Below are 23273 nucleotides of genomic sequence, written 5' to 3' on the forward strand. Positions count from 1 at the left end.
TTCCTCCTCATTGTGACAACTGCTGCAATAGTCATTGTATTCGTGAACCATTCTTCTGGCGTGATTGCCTATTGCACAGTATCTTATCTGCTCCCAGAGAAAGCATAACAATATGCTTGACTTGGGAACATCGTATAGAGGCCAATTTGACCTTGAAGTGAGAAAGGTGGTTTCGGTAAACTATCTAATTTGAGCCCTAGTGGTCATAGGAGTTCATTAAAATACTACTCATTACTTTCAGGATATTATTGATATCTCCCCCAAACAAGAGATATAGCAACAAAGCCGAAGGTAAGCTAAAAGACGATTTTATTCCAAATGTAAAAGCCACCACCCACCTTTCCACTCCTCTTGAAGCCATCAGTGTAAACATTCGTTACACCATTGGTTGAGTGGGACTCGCTTACTGAATTCCTAGCAGGAATTCGTATATGAAAGCGTCTGTCGAAATGAGGTTTCACAACACAATAGTCTACATTACGATGAAAGGATTCGATGTGTTTAATTATTCGATTATGCCCTTTGCTTTTACTGCCAGACCACGAACCACATGCGTTTAATCTGATTGCAGAATTAAGGGCCAGTTGAATCGCCAGTTGAAGCAGGGCTTTCGTTGGCGTCGTACTCATTGCTCCCGTGATTAGGATTTGAAATGTTTTGTAGGGTGTGTTCGATGGCTACACAATGAGAAGCGATTTCCATTGTCTGTCACCACACGATAACTCCATAGAACAGTATAGGCTTAACAACTGCTTTGAAGATTCACTAGATACCTTTAGGGTTAACGCCCGAATTAGAACCAACCGCTTTCGTCCAGGTTTAAACAGCTATATTATAACGTTCTTGTTCGTTCAGCCTCAGCCGCGCGACTTTCGGCTGTTAGTTTTTCATTACTAAAGATAAAAAAAATCAAAGTAAAACTAAACCTATAAATAACATTTAAAAACAACTACTAACATTTTAACCGCTTTCTTGACTTCATCATTTCTAGTCTTTTTTAAGTTGAGACCATTTAGATTGCCAATTTTCCATCCAGTTGCCCTTAATAAAGGAAGAAGCCTTGAAATGTTCTTGCAATGAATAAACGGGCTCCACATAGGGTCTATTTTATAAAAATATTTCAACATTAAAAATTATTTCTTCCAGTTTTTAACTTAACCAAACTTACGCATAAGTTAATAATCAAATTCTGCTTTATCTGTATCTTAGCGCAGGCCGACAATACATGACGTTCTTCATTGCCCATATCAGAATATCAGATATTTCATCATCACCCACAATGAGGGTAGTGGGCCATTGACTCCAAGGTATTTCGCATGATCAGTGAGATTGAGTTTTATTCCATTTAACTATGAAGGCATAAGCTTTTCACCTTATACATCCTTATAAAAAGGAAAAGCTCAGTTTTCAGCGGGGCCAGCTAAGAGCAGATTTCATGCAACTTGATATGGCCTCAAGGATATTACTTGATATAAACACCGCAACATCGTCAGCATAAGCCATAATCTTAAAAGTAGCTAAAAGTCGCCATAGCCGCTTATAACACTAACATTTTCATATATTTCTACAGATTCTATTAAAAATATAAACCATCAATCAATCCCTTCAAACTGTGTGTTTTTTTTAATAGTTTTTTTTTATTTGTATTTTTAGCAAAAAACTGCATACACATTTAAATTAAACTTTATTTGATCATTATTTATGTTTGTTTAATTGTAGCATTTATAGTGTTTCTCTAAATGTAGATTAATTAATTAATGCATATATTTATATTGTTTTTCTTTTCTTTTCAATTTAATTTATAAATGATTTATAAATTTTACAAGAATTTTTCTTCATACCAAATACATATTTCTTTAACTTTTGCAAAATTATTAAATAGTAAATGTTAAACTAAACGAAAGTAGAAGTTTTCTTTTGCATAATTAAAATATTTTCATTTTTTAGCCATTTATATGGGGTATGAGAGAGAGAGAGATGAACTAAAAATCTAGGAAATAAAAAAAGTTAAAAGAAATATTTCTTAGCTGTTTTAAATACAATTCATGAACTCTTTCTTTGTTTGTTTTTTTTTTTTAGATATATTTTTCTTGTTTTTTATTATTATTAATTTTATATTATTTATTTAGATATAGAAATATTTGTTGTTTTATTTATGTTAAGAAATAAATTACGAGTGTGTGTTTGTTGTATTTTAAATAGTTTACATTTAAAGTTCCTCTGCTTTAACTGGCTTATAAAACAAACAAAATGTAGCAGAAACTTAAAATATTTGCAATTAAGGAAAGGAAAAAGAAAATAAAAAATAGATAGAAAAGTAATAATAGTAATAGTTATTAATAATTATAATGATTGCCTTTTACAGTTAGATGATAAAGAGATAAATGAATTATTTATTTTCTTTTGTTATTACATTTTTTGTTTTTATAAAAAAACTAAACTTTTGGCAAAGTAAATAAATAACAAAGAATAAGAAAAAAAAAAAGAAAATTTATAATGAAAATGATAAATCCACAATTTTGTTTAACTTTCTTGCAAAAGTAGAAAGTCAAACTAAACATTTAAATATTTTGTATGTATAAAAAAAAAGTATTTTTAAATTATAAGAAATTTTGCATAAAATGCTTAGAAAATAAATTTATTAAATTAAAAGCCATGATAAATCTTGCGGACAACTTCTTGCCTTTTCATATTGACTGACTACTGCAACAATTCACCCATAACGATTTCCAGAATCATTTTTTGTCGGAAATATTCCATGTTCTGTTGAGAGAATGTTATCTCTCGATTACGTGTTATATACTCGGCAAACATGCAACTGAACACACCACAATCACTGCCATTCATTTGGCGCGGCACACCCTGAACCGATTCGATTACAAAGTTACTGGTATCGAAGGGTTGTTTGCGTTTATCCATCGATTCATCTTTGAGGTATTGTTCCAGTGCCTTGAGTACACTGGGATTCGGAGTACCCATGGAATCGTAGTATTTGATGGTACGATTCTTCAAGTGTATTATAGCCATACACCAATGGACGCCGCCAACATGTACGGGCACTGGCATAATGTCCTTGGCAAAGATATCGACTTTACGCGTCCAGCGCTTAACGCCAGCATGACCGGCCTGCAATAAACGAGGCACGAAAAAGGTGTTCATGGCATAGACTGTGGGCAGACCATGAGAGTCGTGTTTCTTTTCGCCACGCTCGGTTAGTAGATTCATGTAGAAATTGATGACTTCATCGTTAAGCCAATTGTGACCGCACAAGGTGTGTATGTCGCGTCTAGTGATGTTCAAGTTGAACTTGGAAACTAGAACCTAAAGAAATATTTGCAAAAATTATTCATTTTGTTCTTTAAATTAAGATTTTAAATTAAAATTACCTGATCTAAGGGACCACATATAGCTGCATTAATGCGAGTCCTGTGCTCTTGTGTGAATTCTACAAATTCGGGTTCTTCAATGGCATCATCAAAATCATCGACCACCAATAGTTCAGGATCGACAATTTGGAATTTGCGCAAACGTTCTTGTATTTCAGCCTCAGCCGCACGACGTTCAGCTGTTAGTTTTTCATTACTAAAGATAAAAAATCAAAGTAAATCTAAATCTATAAATAACATTTAAAAACAACTACTAACATTTTAACCGCTTCCTTGACTTCATCATTTCTAGTCTTTTTAAGTTGAGACCATTTCGACTGCCAATTTTCCATCCAGTTGCCCTTGATAAAGGGAGAAGCATTGAAACGTTCTTGCAATGAATTAACAGGCTCCACATAGGGTCTATTCAAAAAATTGATTCAAACATTAAACACATTTTCAGTTTTTACCTTAAATAAACTTACAAAGCATCTTTCTTGGGTTTCTCAACTTTTTCTTCGCATAAATTAATAATCGAATTCTGCTCTTTCTGTATCTTAGCGCAGGCCGACAATACATGACGTTCTTCATTGCCCAAATCTAGAATATCAGATATTTCATCATCATCCACAATGACGGTAGTGGGCATTGACTGTTTTCCTTTCGAGGGGCGTGAAGTTTTTAGATGTGAAATGCCTGTTATGGTGACTTCATCATCCTCATCATCATCCAAATTGATGGTAGACGATAAGGGAGGACGTTTAAAAATCGATTGACTCAAACCCATAGAACGTCTATTGGCAGCAGGGGAGCTACGAGCAGAGGATGTTACTGCAGTGCCTAAGAGTAGACCCGATCTTCGACGTTGTGCCGCCGACTTCAAGGAGGATGAGGAGGAAAGTTTATTCTCACCTCCGCTAGAACTGTACAGACCCGGTACCACTTGTTCTAGTAACTGTTGATATTTTTCACAATCCTCTCTTTGCTTTTCCTGGTTGAGTATTGAAGACCGATTTTGTGTTGAATAATTATTTGTGCGTAGACTGATTAAACCATTCAATATGCGTGACGATTCAGAAGTCGAGGCAACTGATGAGGAAATACTACTGCGGCCACCCAATACGTGACCAGTTCCCGCACTTTGACGTAAAGTTTCGGCATAAGTCGGCTTACGTCGTGGTTCCACTTCGGGATTAAGAGATGATTGTAAAATGCTGCCAGTGCTGGGTTCAATCAGAGGTGGTGGTGGTTTCTGTTGCGTAGACTTGCGACGCTCATCGGTGCGTATAATCGGAATGTTAAAGACTTCGGGCACTCGCTTGACTGAAGCCAATGTAGAGGGTTTAATATCGAAACCTTTTACTAAAATTGGTTCGTCGTCATCGGAAAATTCAACATCGGCATAGGTTGTGTTCTTGATTAATTGTTGGGTAATATGGGGAGCTGAAAACATAGATTTCCTTAGGGTTGGTTTGTCTGTAATGAAATAAATTAATATACTACAAAGAAATATCTCTCAAATATCTTGCGAACCTATAGCAGAAGACGAACGGCGATTGGACATCTCCAATAAAGTTCTGGAGTTTTGTGCTGAATTACTCAATAAATATTGTTTATCGTATTTGTGGGCTTTTTGCTGTTGCTGCTGATTATGATGCGTTAGAGGTGGCAAAAACTCATTTACATCATCCTCTTCGGAGCGTGCAGCAATATATTTGGGAAAACGATTCTCCACCTTACGATACTTTATCTGCTGGGGTCCGCTTGACTCACCAGCACACCAATCGTCCGATCTCCTCTTTCGCTTACCCTCCTGATGGACAGTACTGTAGTGATTTGTCGACGGATTCCAATTAAATAAATGTTTCAATTTATTTATTATGTCGAGACCCATTTGGGCTTCTTGTCTGCTGTAGAAATCGTTATTATAGGCGTACGATGGACGACCAGTTGATGCTGCTTCAACAGTTTCCGAATCCGAATAATAATCACAATGGTTGTCTTCGTCTTCGATATAGACTGCTGCAGCTGCGGCGGCACTAGAGTAACCGTTTAATTCTCTATATGAATTGAAATATTCTTGCGAGTCGCTGCTATATTTTCTTAGATTGGGAATTGATCTTCGTAGTTGAGGGTGTGGTGCTAGTAAAGGTGGTGGTGGCGGTGGTAGTGTGGCTGAATGACCGTTGTAATTGCTGACAATTAATTGGATATCAATGGGAATTGCTTCTGGTACTGGTCTGCGTAATTTCCGACTCAATATCGGATTATTTAGAATTGTCTGAAATGGTAGACGTTTATAAATGTAGTAAATTGATTATGCAAAACTTGAGTTTGTTGCAATTATTAGACATTTTACTAAAAAACACAAATTTTAAGTTTTATGGGAAAATTTTGTTTATAAATTAATAATTAGATATGTTATCAAAGTTTAAAAAAAAAATTGTCAAATTTTTCAGAAATATGTTTAAATATCTAGCTGATTTCCAGGTTTTGCAAAAAAAAAACTTTTCAATTTAATTTTTGTGGAAAATCAGAATTTTATTGAAGATAGGAATTTTTGATGAAAAATTGAATTATTCAATAGAACTTTGTCAATATACCCCGAAAATCGGGAGTTTAAGAAACATTTAATGAACTTTTTAATAGTTTTTCATTGTGTATTTGACTTATTAAGGCAGAAATAAAACAATAGTGATACTACTTAGTTATGGTAGTTTCCTGAATAATAAGCATATTTTTTCTTAATTAAAACTTTTTCTAAAAACTCATGTTTTGAAATTTGTATTTGCAATATTTACTATCTAATTCTTTACCTGTCTTTTAGCAGTTTGTTGAAATTTCCTTTTGGGAACACGTGTAACAACGTATTCAAACTCTTCGTCTTCGTCCACCTGTATCTGTTGTGGTTGATAAGGTGTAGCGACTTTGGAGGCAATTTTATGGCCGTCTTTTAAATCAATTACAAAATGACTGGTGGAAGCAAAATTTTCGTCTATTACTTCTTGTTGCTGCTGTTGCACGTTCTCCTCAACTTTTAAAGGTATAGTTGAAGTTTCCGCTTGAGCTGTTTGTTGATCTGAGTCAATTACTTGTAGTAATTCGTATTGCTCTTCTTCCTCTTCTTCTGCTTCTCCTACGCCGTCTTGCAAGTCTTTGCCTAGTTGCTTTTGCTGTTCGGTTGGCACTTGTTGTTTATTATAAGCTGCAGAAGTTGAATTATTATTGTTAACAGCTGGAACTTTTCGCAATTCTTGTGTAATATCCTCAGAATTGAAATGTTCCAAAGGCAAAAGTTTGGGTTCGGGACGTCTTATCCAATCCTTGCTAGCAGTTTTATAATTGTTGGGAGTACTGCTGTTATTGTGGTGTTGCAGAGCGTTAAGTGTTGCTGATGATGACGTCGACGACGACGTTTGCTGTAGTGTAGATGATGCGCTATTGTGCGCCTCCCTTACACGCGCCAGTAATGCTGCCGTGGCCTCACTGGCACTGGGACTACTCGATGTGGGCACACGATTCGTTAATATTTGATGTAGATTATCTTCTAGATTCGTGTGTTCAATGTACATCATCAATATAATTTTAGGGTAATGGCTTCCGAAGCCTGTTTAGCCATCGACTTCTAGAGGGGGTTTTTAAAAAAGCGTTTTTAGCACTTTTTCTTCTAAATATTAGATTTAAGGAACTTTTTACTTGCACTTGTTTCGTTTTTGTTTTTTATTAAATTGTCTGCGCTGTACTTTTACCACTTACTACCTCTGCTTGTCCGGCTATAATAATCCGGGTAGCGTCCCTTTGTAATTGTTTTTTCTGCTTCACTCACTTTTTCTTGTTGTTGGCAAAATGTCTGACAGCTCTTCTGTATTTTTTTTCTCTTCACGGTTTCTGCGTTGTTGAAGTTTTTATAACAATATTTATGAAATTTTTACACTTTTGTTGATGTTTTTTCGGTGTGCAGAATAGAAAATTTTCTTTTTTTTTAATTTTTTTCGTGAAAATTAGGTTGGCCAGAGTTTTGCAATGAAAGATTTCACGTAAAGAAAAAAGCCGCACGCTTGCAATTTCGTTTTTTTTCTTGATGGCAGAGATACAAACCGACTCGGCTACTAACGGCGGCACTTGGTTGCCGGCCAAATTATGGAAAGCAGCGCCGCCGCGTAAAAAATTTGTTAGAGAAAAATGTTTATGTTAATAACTGTAATAATGACAATCTTCTCGAGAAAACACTTATATAGAAATACTTTTTTCATTTAACAAAGCAATATAAACATATTTTTCTGAATTATAAACAAATCCTCAGCATAGATTTAGCCGCCGGCTGTATATTTTATAACAAGCCGCCGCCGCATGTCACTTTGCATCGGCTTTTACATCAGCTTGTAGGTATTCAGTGCATACTTGGTTGGAAAAAGTAGTAGTTAAGAAAGGGTAATGACATTTTGGAATTTTTTGATTTATTTAATTATATAATTTCGAAGATGTACAGTTTCTTTTCAAAAAAAGAAGGTGACGTTCAAAAAATAGTATATATGTACCTACTTGGAAGAGGTAACTTTTATAAGACTTTATTATATGTATACTAGGGTGGCACTGTTTGTATGTCGAAAAAATAACCTAGTGATGTTCCCATCGAAAATTAAAGCTTAGCTCATTCCCAGATATCATCTCTCAAATTGTTTGCAATGGGGTCAACATTTGATGAGCTGGGTCAATGTATAAATCGAATGATAGGAAATATCATGTAATAGTCGTAAGCCTTTAGACAAATTTTTTATAAAGTATCTAAATTAAGAAATCAATCTTGTAATATTTTTCGAAATTAATAACTTATTTTAAAATTCATTATTATTTGAAAACCCAGTTTTTGTTTATTGCTATTATTTTTTTTTTGGGCACTTGATTTTAGTACACTTTTTTGCAGCTCTGCATGAAAAATAATAATGAGTCTGACACGCCACCTGTCGTCAGGTAGTATTTCTATTATACACAGAGTGACTCATAATAGAAATAATTTAGTTTTTTAGATTATTCTAGTGAACTGCACTGTGGGTTAAATGTAATAAAGTAGATATTAATAAAAATTTATAATAAATTTTAGGAAAAACGGTTTTTTATTTTTAGTAATTTAACTTTCTCTAGCAATGACTTTTAAATTCATCTCTTTAGTAACAGTTTTACAATAAAATTTATATTTTTATAAATAACAAAATTTTGTATTTTTATATCATTTTAATTTGTTCAACCTGTTCGTTTTAAATTTTATTTTTTTTTTATCGACTTAAAATAAATTCTTTATTTTTTACAATTAAAACATAAATATATTAAATTCCATAAAATAATACTGCTAGCATATAGGGCCGCCGCTAGACCCACACTGGCTTGAAAAGAAAAATTCACCACTACCCAATGAGCCAGTGTTCCCCAAACAAGTATCAGCAAGCCATTGGTAAAGTGTACGGGATAACGAATGGCCGACCACTGAGATCGCGTCATACTCATCTGAAAGACCCAGTCGTGAAGGAAAAGGGTTACCGATTGGCCAAAGCCTAAGAGGGCAGCTGAGACACTTAGTAAAAGTTTGGAGGTTGAAAAGCTAATGACTAAAAAAGGAAAAATATTTAATATTAATATAATAATTTCCAGTAAAGTCTTACTTACATATCAAAGCAAATCCTTTCGAGATACAGCCCAGAGTGTGCCACTTAAATTTATGCTTATACAAACTATTGCCAAAGCGCGGAGTCATCAGTGAAAAACACATCCAAGGAAAGGCCAATAAAGAGAATAAAAATGGGATTTCAGCATTTTTAATAGCATGATGACTGACGGCCAAACCCGGTAAAACAGTCAAACACATGACATATGAAAAAATATCAGCCGATAGGAAAAAAGTGGTAGAATATAGTTGAGGCACCACCAAAGCAGCTTGCAAAGGATGAGCAATTTTATCCAAAAGATTACCCCATAAATTGGTGGTGACATTGCGAGAAAATTGTTGAAATTTATCCTAAAAAAGATGTTTTTATAAATTTTTGTTTTTTTTTTGTTGTTAAATCTGTAGTGACCTACCAAATTACTATAACCCGAATCCACTACACCTTCACGACTCATTTGTAATCCATTCGAAATGGATTTTTGCATAGTTTGCGAAGCACTTACACTGTTACGTCCATAATTCTCTATAGTAGCCGAACTGGAACGTAGGACAGAAACATTTTCATCCTCTTCGGGAATAATTTCCATAATTTCTACACCATTTGGATTTATGAATGTCACATCCATCTGATCCGTAGGCAACATATAGTGGCCACTATCTGCCAAAGCTAAAGCCGCCACATTGGGATGATGTTCCATAATGGGATTTTTCCAAGTACGCAATTCAATGCCATCTATTTGATCGTTGAAAACATTCGAATATCGACCCAATTGATGATGCAGTGGGGTAAATGCGGTCTCTGCCTTTATCACAGATATACGCTGAGTTATGGCACCCTCACGGTGGCGTGTTATAATTAAACTTATCGGTATGAGATTCACTAATAAAGCAGACATTAAGACTATAGACTGGGCTGTGCCATAAAGAGTGCGTAAATTGGTAAAGGCAAACGATAGAAATAATTGACAGAAGGCTTCGCCACATAAAAATATGGTTTTGCGTACGAATTTATCTTCTCGCGGACGTACTGCTTCTAGGATGACATGTGTTTTCCAAACAAATAAACTTGCACCAATACCTATTGAAATAGTTTGAATACTATATAATTTTATTTGTATTAATTCCTTACTAACCTGCAAAGACTCCATAAAATACTATGGCTATAGCTTGAGTGGTCGTGGAAACTTTTACCCAGGCTGAGGAAAAGAATATACCGCTTACCATTAGGGAACAGCAGATAATTAAGGTGGCCAGCAAAAAGACTCGACGATATTTAACTGTTTCTCTTGTTCTACCATGATATTCGGTATCCAAATGTTCGAGTATACTTCGGCATAATTGACCTGTAGCTTGATATACTATAGCCGGCCAGATGCGCAATACTAAGTCTTTATCTGATTCGACCACATTACCATATAAATAGGCGGGAGTGGCGAGAAATGCCTGAAAATGGGAAATTTATTAAAGAAAAACTGGGGAAACTTTTGATACATTGTTCTAGAATAGCAAACAAGGTTCAGAAATTTATTTTTATTTGTAGGACTAAGTATAAGTTTGGAATTACCTATATTTGATTCTTACTAAGCATAGAATATAGATAAATTTTTAATTAATAGTCGAGACAATATAAAAGTCTATGGTGGACACTATATAAGAGTCTTTAGTCTCGACTATAGAACAGTCTACAGTCGAGGCTATAGTTCAGTCTATAGTCGAGACTACAGAACAGTCTATAGTCGAGACTACAGAGTAGTCTATAGTCAAGACTATATAACAGTCTACAGTCGCGACTATAGAACAGTATATAGTCGAGACTATAAAACAGTCATAGTCGAGACTATAGAACAGTCTGTAAACGAGACTATAGAATAGTTATAGTCTGTAGAATAGTCTATAGAACAGTCTATAGTCAAGAATATATAACAGTCTATAGACTAGACTATAGAATAGTTATAGTCGAGACTATAGAACAGTCAATAGTTGAAACTATAGAACGGTCTATAGTCGAGACTACAAATCAGTCTATAGTCGAGATTATAGATCAGTCTATAGTCGGGAATAGTCTGTAGAATAGTCTATAGAACAGCGTATAGTCGAGACTATGGAACAATGTATAGTTGAGACTATAGAACAGTCTATAGTCGAGACTATAGAACAGTCTATAGCCCAGACTATAGAACAGTCTATAGTCCAGACTATAGAACAGTCTATAGTCCAGACTATAGAACAGTCTATAGTCCAGACTATAGAACAGTCTATAGTCCAGACTATAGAATAGTCTATAGCCCAGACTATAGAACAGTCTATAGTCCAGACTATAGAACAGTCTATAGTCCAGACTATAGAACAGTCTATAGTCCAGACTATAGAACAGTCTATAGTCCAGACTATAGAACAGTCTATAGTCCAGACTATAGAACAGTCTATAGTCCAGACTATAGAACAGTCTATAGTCCAGACTATAGAATAGTCTATAGTCCAGACTATAGAACAATCTATAGTCCAGACTATAGAACAGTCTATAGTCCAGACTATAGAACAGTCTATAGTCCAGACTATAGAACAGTCTATAGTCCAGACTATAGAACAGTCTATAGTCCAGACTATAGAACAGTCTCTAGTCCAGACTATAGAACAGTCTATAGTCCAGACTATAGAACAGTCTATAGTCAGGATTATATAACGGCCTATAGTGGATATAGAATAGTCTATACTCAGGATTATATAACAGCCTATAGTGGATACTATATAATTGTCGAGACTACAGAATAGTTAAGACTATAGAAAAGTCTACAGTCAGGACTATGTAACAGTCTATAGTGGATACTATAAAATAGTCGAGACTATAGACTAGTATATCCGGAATTGCTTAATTCTTAAAATTATCCTTGCATTGAGGTTCTTTGAAGTATATAGCTCAATTTGGGTTTAACTTGATAAAAATCCGTTTCAAACTTATTCGTATTGCTGTCCATAGCGTGGCTATAATAAGCATTTTAAAATTCAAATATTATTTTCTAAACATAATATTTTGCTAACTATTGGTAACCAAAATCTTTCTTATTATCTTGTATAATAACTTTACATATAAATTAGGCCTATTATTAGAAATGATGAAGATCTACATGAAATTTTCTTTTTATCAACTAAAACACCAACCAACACTTCTTTATCACAATTTCAAAATTCGAAACAATATCAACAACATCAAGACATCAACAAGATAAATACAAATTCCTCTTGTTGTTTCCACAACTCTCTCGCCCCGTGGCCTATAAGCAACAACCCTGTTTAACTATTTACTCCCAGAGGAGGTTTATCTTTTTAATCTATATAAAAAAAAATGAACTATATTATAAAACACAAGTGGAATTCTATATGTATGTAACCACCAATATGTACATGTATTGCGAAACCACATAACATATACTTCTGTTGAATATGCTTCTTTATCACACGTCTCCTTTGAACTCCAGCCGTGGCTACAGCAGCAGCTACTGGACGCCGTACTACACTTGGACCCGGTGTTGGGGACAGTAAAGTGGCGGCTTCTAGAGGATTTCTATTTAGATTGTTGTGTGTATATGATGTGGGTGAATCCATAGTTAAATATCATGTAGTTTTAAATGTTTTTTTTTTTTTTTGTTTATTGAGTGCCGCCACTCCCTTTCGCCGTAGTCGTAAATTAAAACGGCGTGTACTACGCAACCGTTTTTTTTCTAGTTTAAAATTGTTAAATACAATTAAACTATTTTCACTGTTTTTTTTTTATTTTTAAGTATTTTTAAAAAATGTTATATATCCGCTCGTTATGCTTAGATAGAGTTAAAAACAAGTACTACTGAGAGTCATAGAATCGCAAAATATCAGATTTTCATATTATGTACGTACGAATACATTGACTGACTGACTGAATGTCTGTCTGTCTTTCGTGTGAATGTAGGGAAACAACAGTATAATTTATTGTGGCGCTGATAACAGTTATCTGATGATAATATCTCGAGATTACTAAATCGAATGCATTCGTACGTTAAGAATTTTGAGTAGTATTTTTTAACGAGTGTTTTTATTAACTAATTTTAACTCAAATTATTATTTGGGGGTGAGTATATTTAGCGTTAAACTATTGTGAGTACTATAAGAGAGTTCTTTTTTTTAGGAAAGTGAGTTAAAGCTTATTGAGAGCAGACCGTTACGCTTCATTGATTATCGAGGGATAGTGTATGTGATAGTTTGCTTTAAGCAAATGATTTGTTTATTAATTATATGGTTATATTTTTTTCAAATATTCAAACGGCTTTAATCAGCAGCAAAATTTCCTTAACAAATCATTTTAAACCTTAATGTGTCTGTCCTCCGAACTTTAGCACCATACCATAGGGTGTCTCTATCGTTTGCTGATCCTTGTCGGATTAATTTGCGAGATAGGAAAACCCCACCAACAATTTCTAATCCCTCTATCAATGCTTTGTGTGTAAATCTGATAGAGTGGTTCAGGCCCCACTTGAAAGATTATATAGATTCTCACCAATAACCGGATTTCCTTAATATCAAATAAGAACTCAGGTCTTCGATTTAATTATCTCGCGTTAAATTATCCTAAATCTAGTCGGCAGAAAAAAGTTGGACTTTCTTCGGTTGCTAGCTATCATCTAGGAAATGATGAGTTCGAATGCTTTTCCGATATTTCCAACAATCAGAAGTTGTCTTGAATTTGACCACACAATGTTGTAGAATTTACTTGTACATGATAAGAAATATTTCACGAATGTTTCACTGATGTTACCGGACAATCTGTTTGATGAATCTTCGTCTCGAAAGTATGGACACAGTATATTAGAGGGTTAACGTTTATGGGCAACTAATGAAAATTCATTTAGATTGCAAAATTTTAATTAGATCTACATCTGGTGTTAACCAAATTTTTAACGTAAATTATATCAAAATTCAAGTTCAATAGGTTGAGACTACTTGCACATGAAATGGAATAATTTCTGGGAAGTTTCGGCTCAATAACTTTCTTCAGTTCAATCGAGTTTTAATCTCGTTGCAAATTTACCTCAAATTAAGTTCGTTACAGTTCGTTTATTTTAATTTTGAAGAAAGCACTGTCGCAGATGTTTCAGCTACGTTCCCGGTCAATCTGTAGCTCCGTTAACATACATGTATTACATGATAATTTGCAACACAGGACGTCTCGTATTTGGCCACAGTTGACTTCAATTAAACTCATTTTATGAAGCTTAACTGGACCTTATTCGAGCTATAATATCGTGTCTAATTTCTGTAGAATTTAAGTTCGCTAACGTTTGGTTATTTCATCACTAGAAACTAGTTTCTCGAATGTTGCAACGATGTTCCAATCGAACGATTATTTGCTACTCAGACGGACAAATGTTCATGGTTATTTGACATGACTGAGTTGAGAATGGAGTTTCTTTGATGTACGAGTACTACAAGTGATCGTCTGTTCGAATAGAGTTCAATATAACGGATCACTAACAAAAGTTGGATACAGTTGCTAGTAACACATATATGTTTGTATAGAATATCTTTCGTACCGCATATTCTATGAAATGTTTACATAGAATGCAAAGGAATCTAACATCTAACCTTTTCGAATCCCTATAAATGTGTACCTACAATGTTTACGAATACTTTTACCGGATATTGCTGTAAATAACATCATAAACATGGTCCCCTTCCCAACTACCCACCCACATTAACACATTCAAATAATGTTTTTGTTTTGATATAGTAAATCTATTCGAGATAAAAGTTTTTTTTTTCTCAAGTAGTAATTAATAAGTAGCAAGCGATCTTACAGTTGTTGTTTATGGAAAGCAAAGAAAAAAAGTGTTGACACACATTTCAGTGGATTTATTTATCCAAGATAAATGACGATCATTAAGATGACGAAGTGTGAATAAAAATAAGTTTATTTTATTATTAGTGGGCAAATTTTGCAGCCTATAAAAAGTTACAGAGCTAGCAAGGAGATCCTAAGTATTATAACGAAATTCGAACTAGAATCATTGAAAATGTGGTCGAAGAAAATTAACAAATTAAGTGTATTTCTATTATTGATGGTGAGTTTAGCAGTTAGCAGTTGTAAAACAAAATGGTTTTAATTAATAATGTTGTTAGGTCCTAGTAAATGTCTCCCTAGGTGAAACTACTTTGGACCCTTTAACAAGCGTATCTGGCCAGAATCAGGAGCTTAATGGAGATGCAGTAATTGTGGAAAATCTAAATTCAATTGAGGGAAGTGGAAATGCCGAAGATGAAGTTTTACTAGTAACTGAGACCGCAAATGATTTGGAAAATCCTACTGAATCTGTTACAGAATCTGCAAATAATGCTGAAGATGTTCAGAATACACAGTCTCCCAACAATGACTCGTCTAGTACAGAATCAATTATTGAAACAACTACAACAACAAATCGAATAGAATGTGTTTGTGATTGTACTGCGGCTAATGGTAATCAAGTTACAGTTGGTTGTTCTACCCAAACGCCAGAAGTGATAATAACCGAAACTACACAACAAACAGAGGAAAACACTTCCTCTAACAATGACTCCACATTGCCGAACAGTGAAACTACCAAGTCAGACATTGAAGAAGAAACTACAGAAACCACTAGTGAATCTAATGCAGAACAAACTACTGACGAACCAGAAACTACTACTCCAGCAGCTCCTCCAGTTTGTTCCACTCCCGGTATACAGGCTAATGAGCTAAATTGCCAACAATATAACGATTGTTCTTTAGAAGGATCTCTTGATGGCAGCTTTCATTTGCTTACAAAATCATGTCCCGAAAAACAAGCCTTCAATATTGAACTTAATCGTTGTAGTCGTGATATTTCCTCTTGTTCTCTGCCCATTCAGTGTCTAGTTAAAGGTGGAGTAGCTGATCCCACCAGCAATTCTTCATATTATCTATGTGAACCTCGTCTCATAGGTGCTGGTTTTCGTATTTTTCATATTGATTGCGCTTCCCATGAAATTTTCTATCCAGAATTGGGCAAATGTTTTGTAGACTTTAATAATTTACCCACCCAAGATGTGCCGCTCTTTGGTTGGAATCAAATCAGAGATATTGACATTGTTAAGGCCGAATTGAAGCTATTAAAGGAACAGGATAAACTGCAACTGAAACAAGAAAAAGAACGCCTGAAAGCTGAAGAAAAATTACAAAAAGAATTGGAAAAAGAAGCAAAAAAGAAAGCGAAAGAGGAAGAGAAAATCAACAAAGAAAAGGCCAAGTTACAAGCCGCTAGTATTGTGTGTGTCCAGGAAGGTAATTATGCCTCCGAAATTGCTGAGAATATTTATTATGCCTGTATTACCAAGAAGGGTAAATTGAAGGCTATACCCATGCAATGTGGTTTTGGAGCAACATTTAATGCAGAAACTGGTACCTGTATCAACAGTTTAGCCAACCTTAACGCTAGTGTTAGCGATAATGATGATGATGACGATGATTAAATTTAAAATTTGTTTAAAATATTCAACTTATGGTGTGTTCAATTTGTTTTTAATAAATATTTATTATTAATAAAAAAAAAGTTCTTAAATCTAGATTATAAACCACTTTCTTTTTTCTCTTGAAGTGTCAAAGTATAGAATATATATTTTTCAAAAAGAAACTCGTGCGATTTCGCAAAATAACAGGAAGTTAACAATTAAAATACTTTATTATAATTTATTTTGTTTAGGTACTTCCGAGAACTTCTTGTCCGAAAAACAATTAGAAAGAAATATGTCGAAAAACACATATGTATGTACATATATACGACCAGCCGTTTAATAAATGTCTTTAATGATTAGCATGCATTACAACAATGCTTCCATACGGATAATGATAAGACTGATATTATTTCTAGTTTTTGTTCTTGAACGTCTTGTTTATCAGTTAATTACCACAATTTTTGTGCTTGTGATTACAGACGAAGGCGAAGAGTTTGGTGGAAATGTGTTGTTTACCCGATTGTCAAATATTAACTTGGCGATATATTTTTTTTAGCGTTGGTATAAAAGTATTGATAGAAATTTTCTACAACTTAGTTTGTTTAGATTTTTGACTCATAACGGTTATTGGGCATACCGGGTTATATAAATAAAGAAAAAATTCGCCAATTAAATTTTAACTACTGTGTTATTAATTCACCGTTTAACGGTTATAGACAAAAAAGAAAAACAAAAAACATCATGAAAAATTTAATATTTTTGTGCGTGTTATTGTTCGCGGTTGGTATCGGTGCCGATATTATCGAAGATAATCCATGCAAACTTCCCGGTTTTTTTGCCATTAAAGATAATAGCCCCGTTTTTTATGGTTGTTACGCTAATAAATATGGTGGTTTAACTTTAAAATATTTGACTTGTCAAAAGGGTGAGGTGTTTAGTTCCCTTAAAGGATATTGTGTTCCTAAAGCAACTTTGAGTGAAATAAATGATGAAAGTGAAGTAACTAACGCTCCAGATGTAGAAGATCCTACAATACCCACCGAGCCCACAGTTGGAGATGTAGAAGAACCTACAATTCCTACCGAAGCAACACCAGCACCAGGTGAAGTTGAAAACCCCACAATTCCAACCGAAGCTACACAAGCACCAGGAGAAGTTGAGAACCCCACAATTCCTACAGAAACTACACTAGCACCAGGTGAAGTGGAAAATCCAACTATTCCTACTGAACCAACTGAGAAACCAGCAACTGAAGCTCCTGCTACTGAAGCTCCAGCTACTGAAGCTCCTGCTACTGAAGCTCCCGCTACTGAGGCTCCTGCTACTGAGGCTCCAGCTACTGAAGCTCCTTCTACTGAGGCTCCCGCTACTGAGGCTCCAGCTACTGAGGCTCCCGCTACTGAAGCTCCTGCTACAGAGGCTCCCGCTACTGAAGCTCCTGCTACAGAGGCTCCAGCTACCGAAGCTCCAGCTACTGAAGCTCCTGCTACCGAAGCTCCCGCTACTGAAGCTCCTGCTACCGAAGCTCCTGCTACTGAGGCTCCTGCTACCGAAGCTCCTGCTACTGAAGCTCCTGCTACCGAAGCTCCCGCTACTGAAGCTCCTGCTACTGAAGCTCCCGCTACTGAAGCTCCTGCTACCGAAGCTCCCGCTACTGAAGCTCCTGCTACCGAAGCTCCCGCTACTGAAGCTCCTGCTACTGAAGCCCCATCTACTGAAGCTCCAGCTACCGAAGCTCCCGCTACCGAAGCCCCATCTACTGAAGCTCCCTCTACTGAAGCTCCTGCTACTGAAGCTCCTGCTACTGAAGCTCCCTCTACTGAAGCCCCATCTACTGAAGCCCCTGCTACTGAAGCCCCTGCTACTGAAGCTCCTTCAACTGAAGCTCCTTCAACTGAAATTCCTTCAACTGAAACACCTGCTACCGAAACTCCTTCAACTGAAACACCTGCAACCGAAGCTCCTGCAACTGAAGCTCCAGCTACCGAAGCTCCTTCAACTGAAACTCCTGCTACCGAAACACCCGCCACCGAAACACCTGCTACCGAAGTACCTGCAACTGAAGCTCCCTCAACTGAAACTACTGAAAGTGGTGAAACCGAAACAACAGATATACCTGTTCACGATTTTATTTGTCCCACTACCGGCTTTTTCCCTCAAGATGGTAGCTGCAACGAATTTAACTATTGTTGTGAAATCGATGGTGAATTGAAAGCTTTTAGACGTCACTGTCCTGAAGGTCAAAACTTCTATCCCATAGGTGGATATTGTACCGCCAACTATGACTGCAATGATGAACCAACTATGGCTCCAGTAACAACTGATGCTCCTGTAACAACTGATGCTCCAGTAACAACTGATGCTCCAGTAACAACCGATGCTCCAGTAACAACTGATGCTCCAGTAACAACTGATGCTCCTGTAACAACTGATGCTCCTGTAACAACTGATGCTCCTGTAACAACTGAAGCACCTGTAACAACCGAAGTTCCAGTAACAACTGAAGCACCAGTAACAACTGAAGCACCAGTAACAACTGAAGCACCTGTAACAACTGAAGCTCCTGTAACAACCGATGCTCCTGTAACAACCAATGCTCCAGTAACAACCGAAGCTCCTGTAACAACCGATGCTCCTGTAACAACCGAAGCTCCTGTAACAACTGAAGCTCCAGTAACAACTGAAGCACCTGTAACAACTGAAGCACCTGTAACAACTGAAGCTCCAGTAACAACCGAAGCACCAGTCACAACTGAAGCTCCTGTAACAACTGAAGCTCCAGTAACAACCGAGGCTCCAGTAACAACAGAAGCTCCTGTAACTACTGAAGCTCCCGTTACTACCGAAGCACCTGCTACTGAACCAACCAAAGCCCCTGAAACTGAGCCAACTGAAACTGAAGCCACACCTACAGAACCAACCAAAGCCCCTGAAACAGAAGCTCCCGCTACTGAACCAACTAAAGCTCCTGAAACTGAAGCACCTGCTACTGAACCAACCAAAGCTCCTGAAACTGAGCCAACTGAAACTGAAGCCACACCTACAGAACCAACCAAAGCCCCTGAAACAGAAGCTCCCGCTACTGAACCAACTAAAGCTCCTGAAACTGAAGCACCTGCTACTGAACCAACCAAAGCTCCTGAAACTGAGCCAACTGAAACTGAAGCCACACCTACAGAACCAACCAAAGCCCCTGAAACAGAAGCTCCCGCTACTGAACCAACTAAAGCCCCTGAAACAGAAGCTCCCGAAACTGAAACAACCAAAGCTCCTGAAACCGAACCAACCAAAGCCCCTGAAACAGAAGCTCCCGCTACAGAACCCACAAAAGCTCCTGAAGGCGAAACTACTAAACCTCCAGTAACCGAACCACCACAAGCACCAGAAAAAGTTGCCCCACAAGTCGCCAAAACCGATGAATTCGTATGCTTATCTGAGGGAACATACGCTCATGCCAACGATTGCTCCAAATATTACAAGTGTAAATGGAATAAAATAACTGAAAACTTTGTTGTAGAAATCAAACAGTGTGCCGAAAAACAAGTTTACAATACCTTCACAGATAGATGTGGTCGTGAAGGCATCATAACTTGTTTGGGACGCCCAAATAACTCTAGATTTAGTAGATTGTAAATTTAAACAAAATGAAAACTTTATTAATATTAAACGAACGAATTTGTATTAACGTTAAAGGATTTTGAATAAAATTCGGTTAATGCCAAGCACATGATAATCTTTATTATTTTGTAAAAATAAAAAAAATAATAATTTATTGTAAAAAGTATTTATACTGACTTAATAAAATATATTACTTATACTATAGTATTTATCATAACAAGCGAAAAATCAATCATTATTTATGTGTTTTTATTATTGTTGTTCTAGAAATTTTATAAAAATTTAAGCAAATATGACGTACATTTACTTTTTTCAACTTAAGATTTTAGGTTAAAACGTTTTCATTTTTAACTTTATTGTATGCGATAAGAATGAGGTAATCTTGAAATGATTCCATTATTGGTTACGTTGATTTTTTAATTTCCTTTCCATTCATTGATACAATAAGTATATGTGAAAAAAAGATTTGTTTTAATTATTTTATGACAAGATAAGCGACCTTGTTAGCTACATACGTTTGGAGTAGAGTGCTTAAATACCATCTGATGTTGTTCGTTTAAAATTAATTAAAATTGTTAAAATATTTCTTTTTTTATTTCCAACATATACACCGATTTTTATTAAAAAATTAATTGTTTTTTTTTTCTCGTTTTCAACAAGTTCAAGATGATGCATTTTAAAGTTCAGTGAAATTTTAAGGAAAGTGAGAATTTTTGTATAACTTAGTAGAGTTCCACTGTCGCTTCTATTTGCTTTAAAAGTTTCCATTTAGGCATCCGGCAACTAAAGCATTCACAACGGAAGCTTCTGTAACAAAAGCTCCAATAACTGATGCTCTAAACACCCAGCTTCAGTAAAAAAACTGTTACCACCAAAAATGCGTAAACTTGGGCTTCCAAAGTTCCAGCTACCGACAGTTTCCAAGTGGAATTCCAGCTGAAGCTCCTGTGCCTAATACTTCTGCTACTTAAAAAGTACACTTGGCGTGTATTACATACAACTAGTTTCTAGTTTTAGCTTGTGTAACAGAGGCTTCAGTGACAGTAGCTCTAAACGTTGAGTTCCAGCAATCAAAATCAAAGCACTTACTACAAAAACTCCACAAACTTTAGCTTCAGGAAGTTCAAACTACCTGAACTTACCAGCTTAAGTAACCAAAGCTCTCATGTTTATAGTTTCAGCTCCTGTAACAGAAGCCTCAGTAACTGCTGCTCTAAACTGCGAGCTCCATCAATCAACTTTTTCGAAACCTAATTAAACTTTCCATCTTTAACAACTAACAGTTTCCAAGTGGAATTCCAGCTGAAGCTCCTGTGCCTAATACTTCTGCTACTTAAAAAGTACACTTGGCGTGTATTACATACAACTAGTTTCTAGTTTTAGCTTGTGTAACAGAGGCTTCAGTGACAGTAGCTCTAAACGTTGAGCTCCAGCAATCAAAATCAAAGCACTTACTACAAAAACTCCACAAACTTTAGCTTTAGGAAGTTCAAACTACCTGAACTTACCAGCTTAAGTAACCAAAGCTCTCTTGTTTATAGTTTCAGCTCCTGTAACAGAGGCCTCAGTAACTACTGCTCTAAACTCCGAGCTCCATCAATCAACTTTTTCGAAACCTAATTAAACTTTCCATCTTTAACAACTAAGCTTTTACCACCAAAACTCCATAAACTTAAGTTTCCGAAATACCAGCTAGCAACACTTTTCAAGTGAAATTTATGTTGAAGCTCTGTACCAAATAATCATGCAACTTAAGCGCTTTCAAAGAGTACGCTAGAAACTAGTTTCCAGTTTTAGGTCCTATAACAGAGTCTTGCTCCAGCAATCAAAACCAAACTAAGGCTCATATCACCAAAACTCCATGAACTTAAGCTTCAGCCCATGAACTATCAGAACATTCCAGTTTTTGCAATCAAAGCCTGCAGTTTCTAGTTTAAGCTCCTGTAACAGAAATCTTAGTAGCTGCAGAATTAATTCCCGTGCTTCAGCAATCAAAAACAAAGTTTTAGAAACCTATCTAAACTTTCAATCTTTAGCAACTGAAGCTTTTAGCACCAAAACTCCATAAACTTAATAAAGCGCCTTTAAAGAGCAAGCTGGGTAATATTCGATATAAAAGCGTGCATTACTTCGAAATCGATGGTTTAAGTTTCAAGTTTAAGCACCTGTAGCAGAGGCTGTAGAGAGACTACTAGAATTTTCAAGCTTTTGCAACCAAAGCACTTTAGTTTCAGCTAACTTCAGCTTTGATCACCGAGCTCTAGCAATAAAAATCAATGTTTTAGGAAACAAAAGATCTTACCACCAAAACTCCAGAATAACTTGAGCTGCAGCAGCCGATGTTTTAACCACCTGAACTTTCTTGCTTTAGCAACCAAAGCTTTCTAGTTTCAGCTCCTGTAACAGAATTCTTAGTAACTGCAACTTTGAACACCGAGCTCTAGCAATCAAAATCAAAGATTTAGAAAACAAAATCTCTTACTACCAATAAACTTGAACATCAGCAACCGATGTTCAAACTACCTGAACTTTCCAGCTTTTGCAACCAAAGCTCTCTAGTTTCTAATTTCAGCTTCTGAAACAGAAGCTTCAGCAACTGCAGCTTTGAACACAAAGCGCAATTAAAGTTTTAGGAAACAAAAAGTTCTTACCACCAAAACTTCAGAAAAACTTGAGCTACAGCAGCTGAAGCTTAAACCACCTGAACTTTCCGGTTTTAGCAACCAAAGCTTTCTAGTTTCAGCTCCTGTAACAGAATCCTCGGTAACTTACATAAACACCGAGCTCCAGCAAATTAAAGTTTTAGAAACCAAAGTTTTTAGCACCAAAACTCCGTAAACTTGAGCTTCAAGCTAAAGAAGTTTAGTAGTATACGTTTCTGGCAAAGGAGCTTCAGCAACCAAAGTTCAAACTAAATGGACTTTCCAACTTAAGCAATCGAAGCTCTTTAGTGTCTAGTTGAAGCTGCGGTAAAAGAAGTCACAGTAACTGCAGCTTAAAACATCATATTAAAGCTTTTACCAACAAAACTCTCGAAACTTGATTTGCAGTAACCGAATTTAAAATTACCTGAATATTCAGCAACGAAAGCTCATACCATCAAAACTCCGTACACTTAATCTAATTTCAGCTCCTAAAACAGAAGCCTCAGCAACTGC

The 23273-nt window shown here is 35.9% G+C and overlaps 4 protein-coding genes across 7 annotated transcripts; 2 read left to right on the forward strand and 2 right to left on the reverse strand.

The window, feature by feature from the left end:
* Positions 1–2084: 2084 nt before the first annotated feature.
* Positions 2085–7462, reverse strand: LOC119604093. Of its 2 annotated transcripts, XM_037956545.1 has the most exons (7): positions 7062–7462; positions 6182–6990; positions 4899–5646; positions 3851–4841; positions 3645–3788; positions 3387–3582; positions 2085–3321 (listed from the first exon to the last, which is right to left on the reverse strand). In XM_037956545.1, the coding sequence occupies exons 2-7, from the start codon at positions 6938–6940 to the stop codon at positions 2701–2703; spliced, it is 3459 nt and encodes a 1152-aa protein (XP_037812473.1). In that variant the 5' UTR covers positions 6941–6990; positions 7062–7462; the 3' UTR covers positions 2085–2700. The 2 variants fall into 2 exon arrangements, with proteins under 2 accessions (XP_037812473.1, XP_037812472.1); XM_037956544.1 differs by having other exon boundaries at positions 6182–7462.
* Positions 7463–8600: 1138 nt separating this feature from the next.
* Positions 8601–12906, reverse strand: LOC119604090. The gene is made up of 5 exons (XM_037956537.1): positions 12427–12906; positions 10158–10467; positions 9438–10102; positions 9027–9375; positions 8601–8968 (listed from the first exon to the last, which is right to left on the reverse strand). The coding sequence occupies exons 1-5, from the start codon at positions 12625–12627 to the stop codon at positions 8661–8663; spliced, it is 1833 nt and encodes a 610-aa protein (XP_037812465.1). The 5' UTR covers positions 12628–12906; the 3' UTR covers positions 8601–8660.
* A 2097-nt stretch (positions 12907–15003) lies between these two features.
* LOC119604091 lies at positions 15004–16608 on the forward strand. 2 transcript variants are annotated; one of them, XM_037956539.1, is made up of 3 exons: positions 15004–15113; positions 15172–15401; positions 15432–16608. In XM_037956539.1, the coding sequence occupies exons 1-3, from the start codon at positions 15066–15068 to the stop codon at positions 16513–16515; spliced, it is 1362 nt and encodes a 453-aa protein (XP_037812467.1). In that variant the 5' UTR covers positions 15004–15065; the 3' UTR covers positions 16516–16608. The 2 variants fall into 2 exon arrangements, with proteins under 2 accessions (XP_037812467.1, XP_037812466.1); XM_037956538.1 differs by having other exon boundaries at positions 15172–16608.
* Positions 16609–17075: 467 nt separating this feature from the next.
* On the forward strand, positions 17076–20332 carry LOC119604089 (cell surface glycoprotein 1-like). 2 transcript variants are annotated; one of them, XM_037956536.1, is made up of 2 exons: positions 17076–17744; positions 17955–20332. In XM_037956536.1, exons 1-2 carry the CDS (start codon positions 17239–17241, stop codon positions 20128–20130), a joined length of 2682 nt encoding a protein of 893 aa, XP_037812464.1. In that variant the 5' UTR covers positions 17076–17238; the 3' UTR covers positions 20131–20332. The 2 variants fall into 2 exon arrangements, with proteins under 2 accessions (XP_037812464.1, XP_037812462.1); XM_037956534.1 differs by having other exon boundaries at positions 17076–17739; positions 17950–20332.
* Positions 20333–23273: the final 2941 nt, after the last annotated feature.

This window comes from Lucilia sericata, unplaced genomic scaffold, assembly GCF_015586225.1.
Source record: "Lucilia sericata isolate MDLA Ls3-8-SP2 unplaced genomic scaffold, ASM1558622v1 Contig000360F_arrow, whole genome shotgun sequence".
Taxonomy (NCBI): domain Eukaryota; kingdom Metazoa; phylum Arthropoda; class Insecta; order Diptera; family Calliphoridae; genus Lucilia; species Lucilia sericata.

Bases quoted from the DNA above. Each gene is read 5' to 3' on its own strand.
- LOC119604093 (XM_037956545.1), bottom strand. From the start codon at position 6,940: ATGATGTACATTGAACACACGAATCTAGAAGATAATCTACATCAAATA. The intron at 3,789-3,850 runs GTAAGTTTATTT...TTTTTTGAATAG, and splicing joins AAACCCAAGAAAGATGCTTT to ACCCTATGTGGAGCCTGTTA. The intron at 3,322-3,386 runs GTAATTTTAATT...ATATTTCTTTAG, and splicing joins TATGTGGTCCCTTAGATCAG to GTTCTAGTTTCCAAGTTCAA.
- LOC119604090 (XM_037956537.1), bottom strand. From the start codon at position 12,627: ATGGATTCACCCACATCATATACACACAACAATCTAAATAGAAATCCT. The intron at 10,468-12,426 runs GTACATATTGGT...TCCCATTTTCAG, and splicing joins TATGTGGTTTCGCAATACAT to GCATTTCTCGCCACTCCCGC. The intron at 8,969-9,026 runs GTAAGTAAGACT...TTCCTTTTTTAG, and splicing joins GAAAGGATTTGCTTTGATAT to TCATTAGCTTTTCAACCTCC.
- LOC119604091 (XM_037956538.1), top strand. From the start codon at position 15,066: ATGTGGTCGAAGAAAATTAACAAATTAAGTGTATTTCTATTATTGATG. The intron at 15,114-15,171 runs GTGAGTTTAGCA...TAATGTTGTTAG, and splicing joins GTGTATTTCTATTATTGATG to GTCCTAGTAAATGTCTCCCT.
- LOC119604089 (XM_037956536.1), top strand. From the start codon at position 17,239: ATGAAAAATTTAATATTTTTGTGCGTGTTATTGTTCGCGGTTGGTATC. The intron at 17,745-17,954 runs AACTGAAGCTCC...AGAGGCTCCAGC, and splicing joins GAACCAACTGAGAAACCAGC to TACCGAAGCTCCAGCTACTG.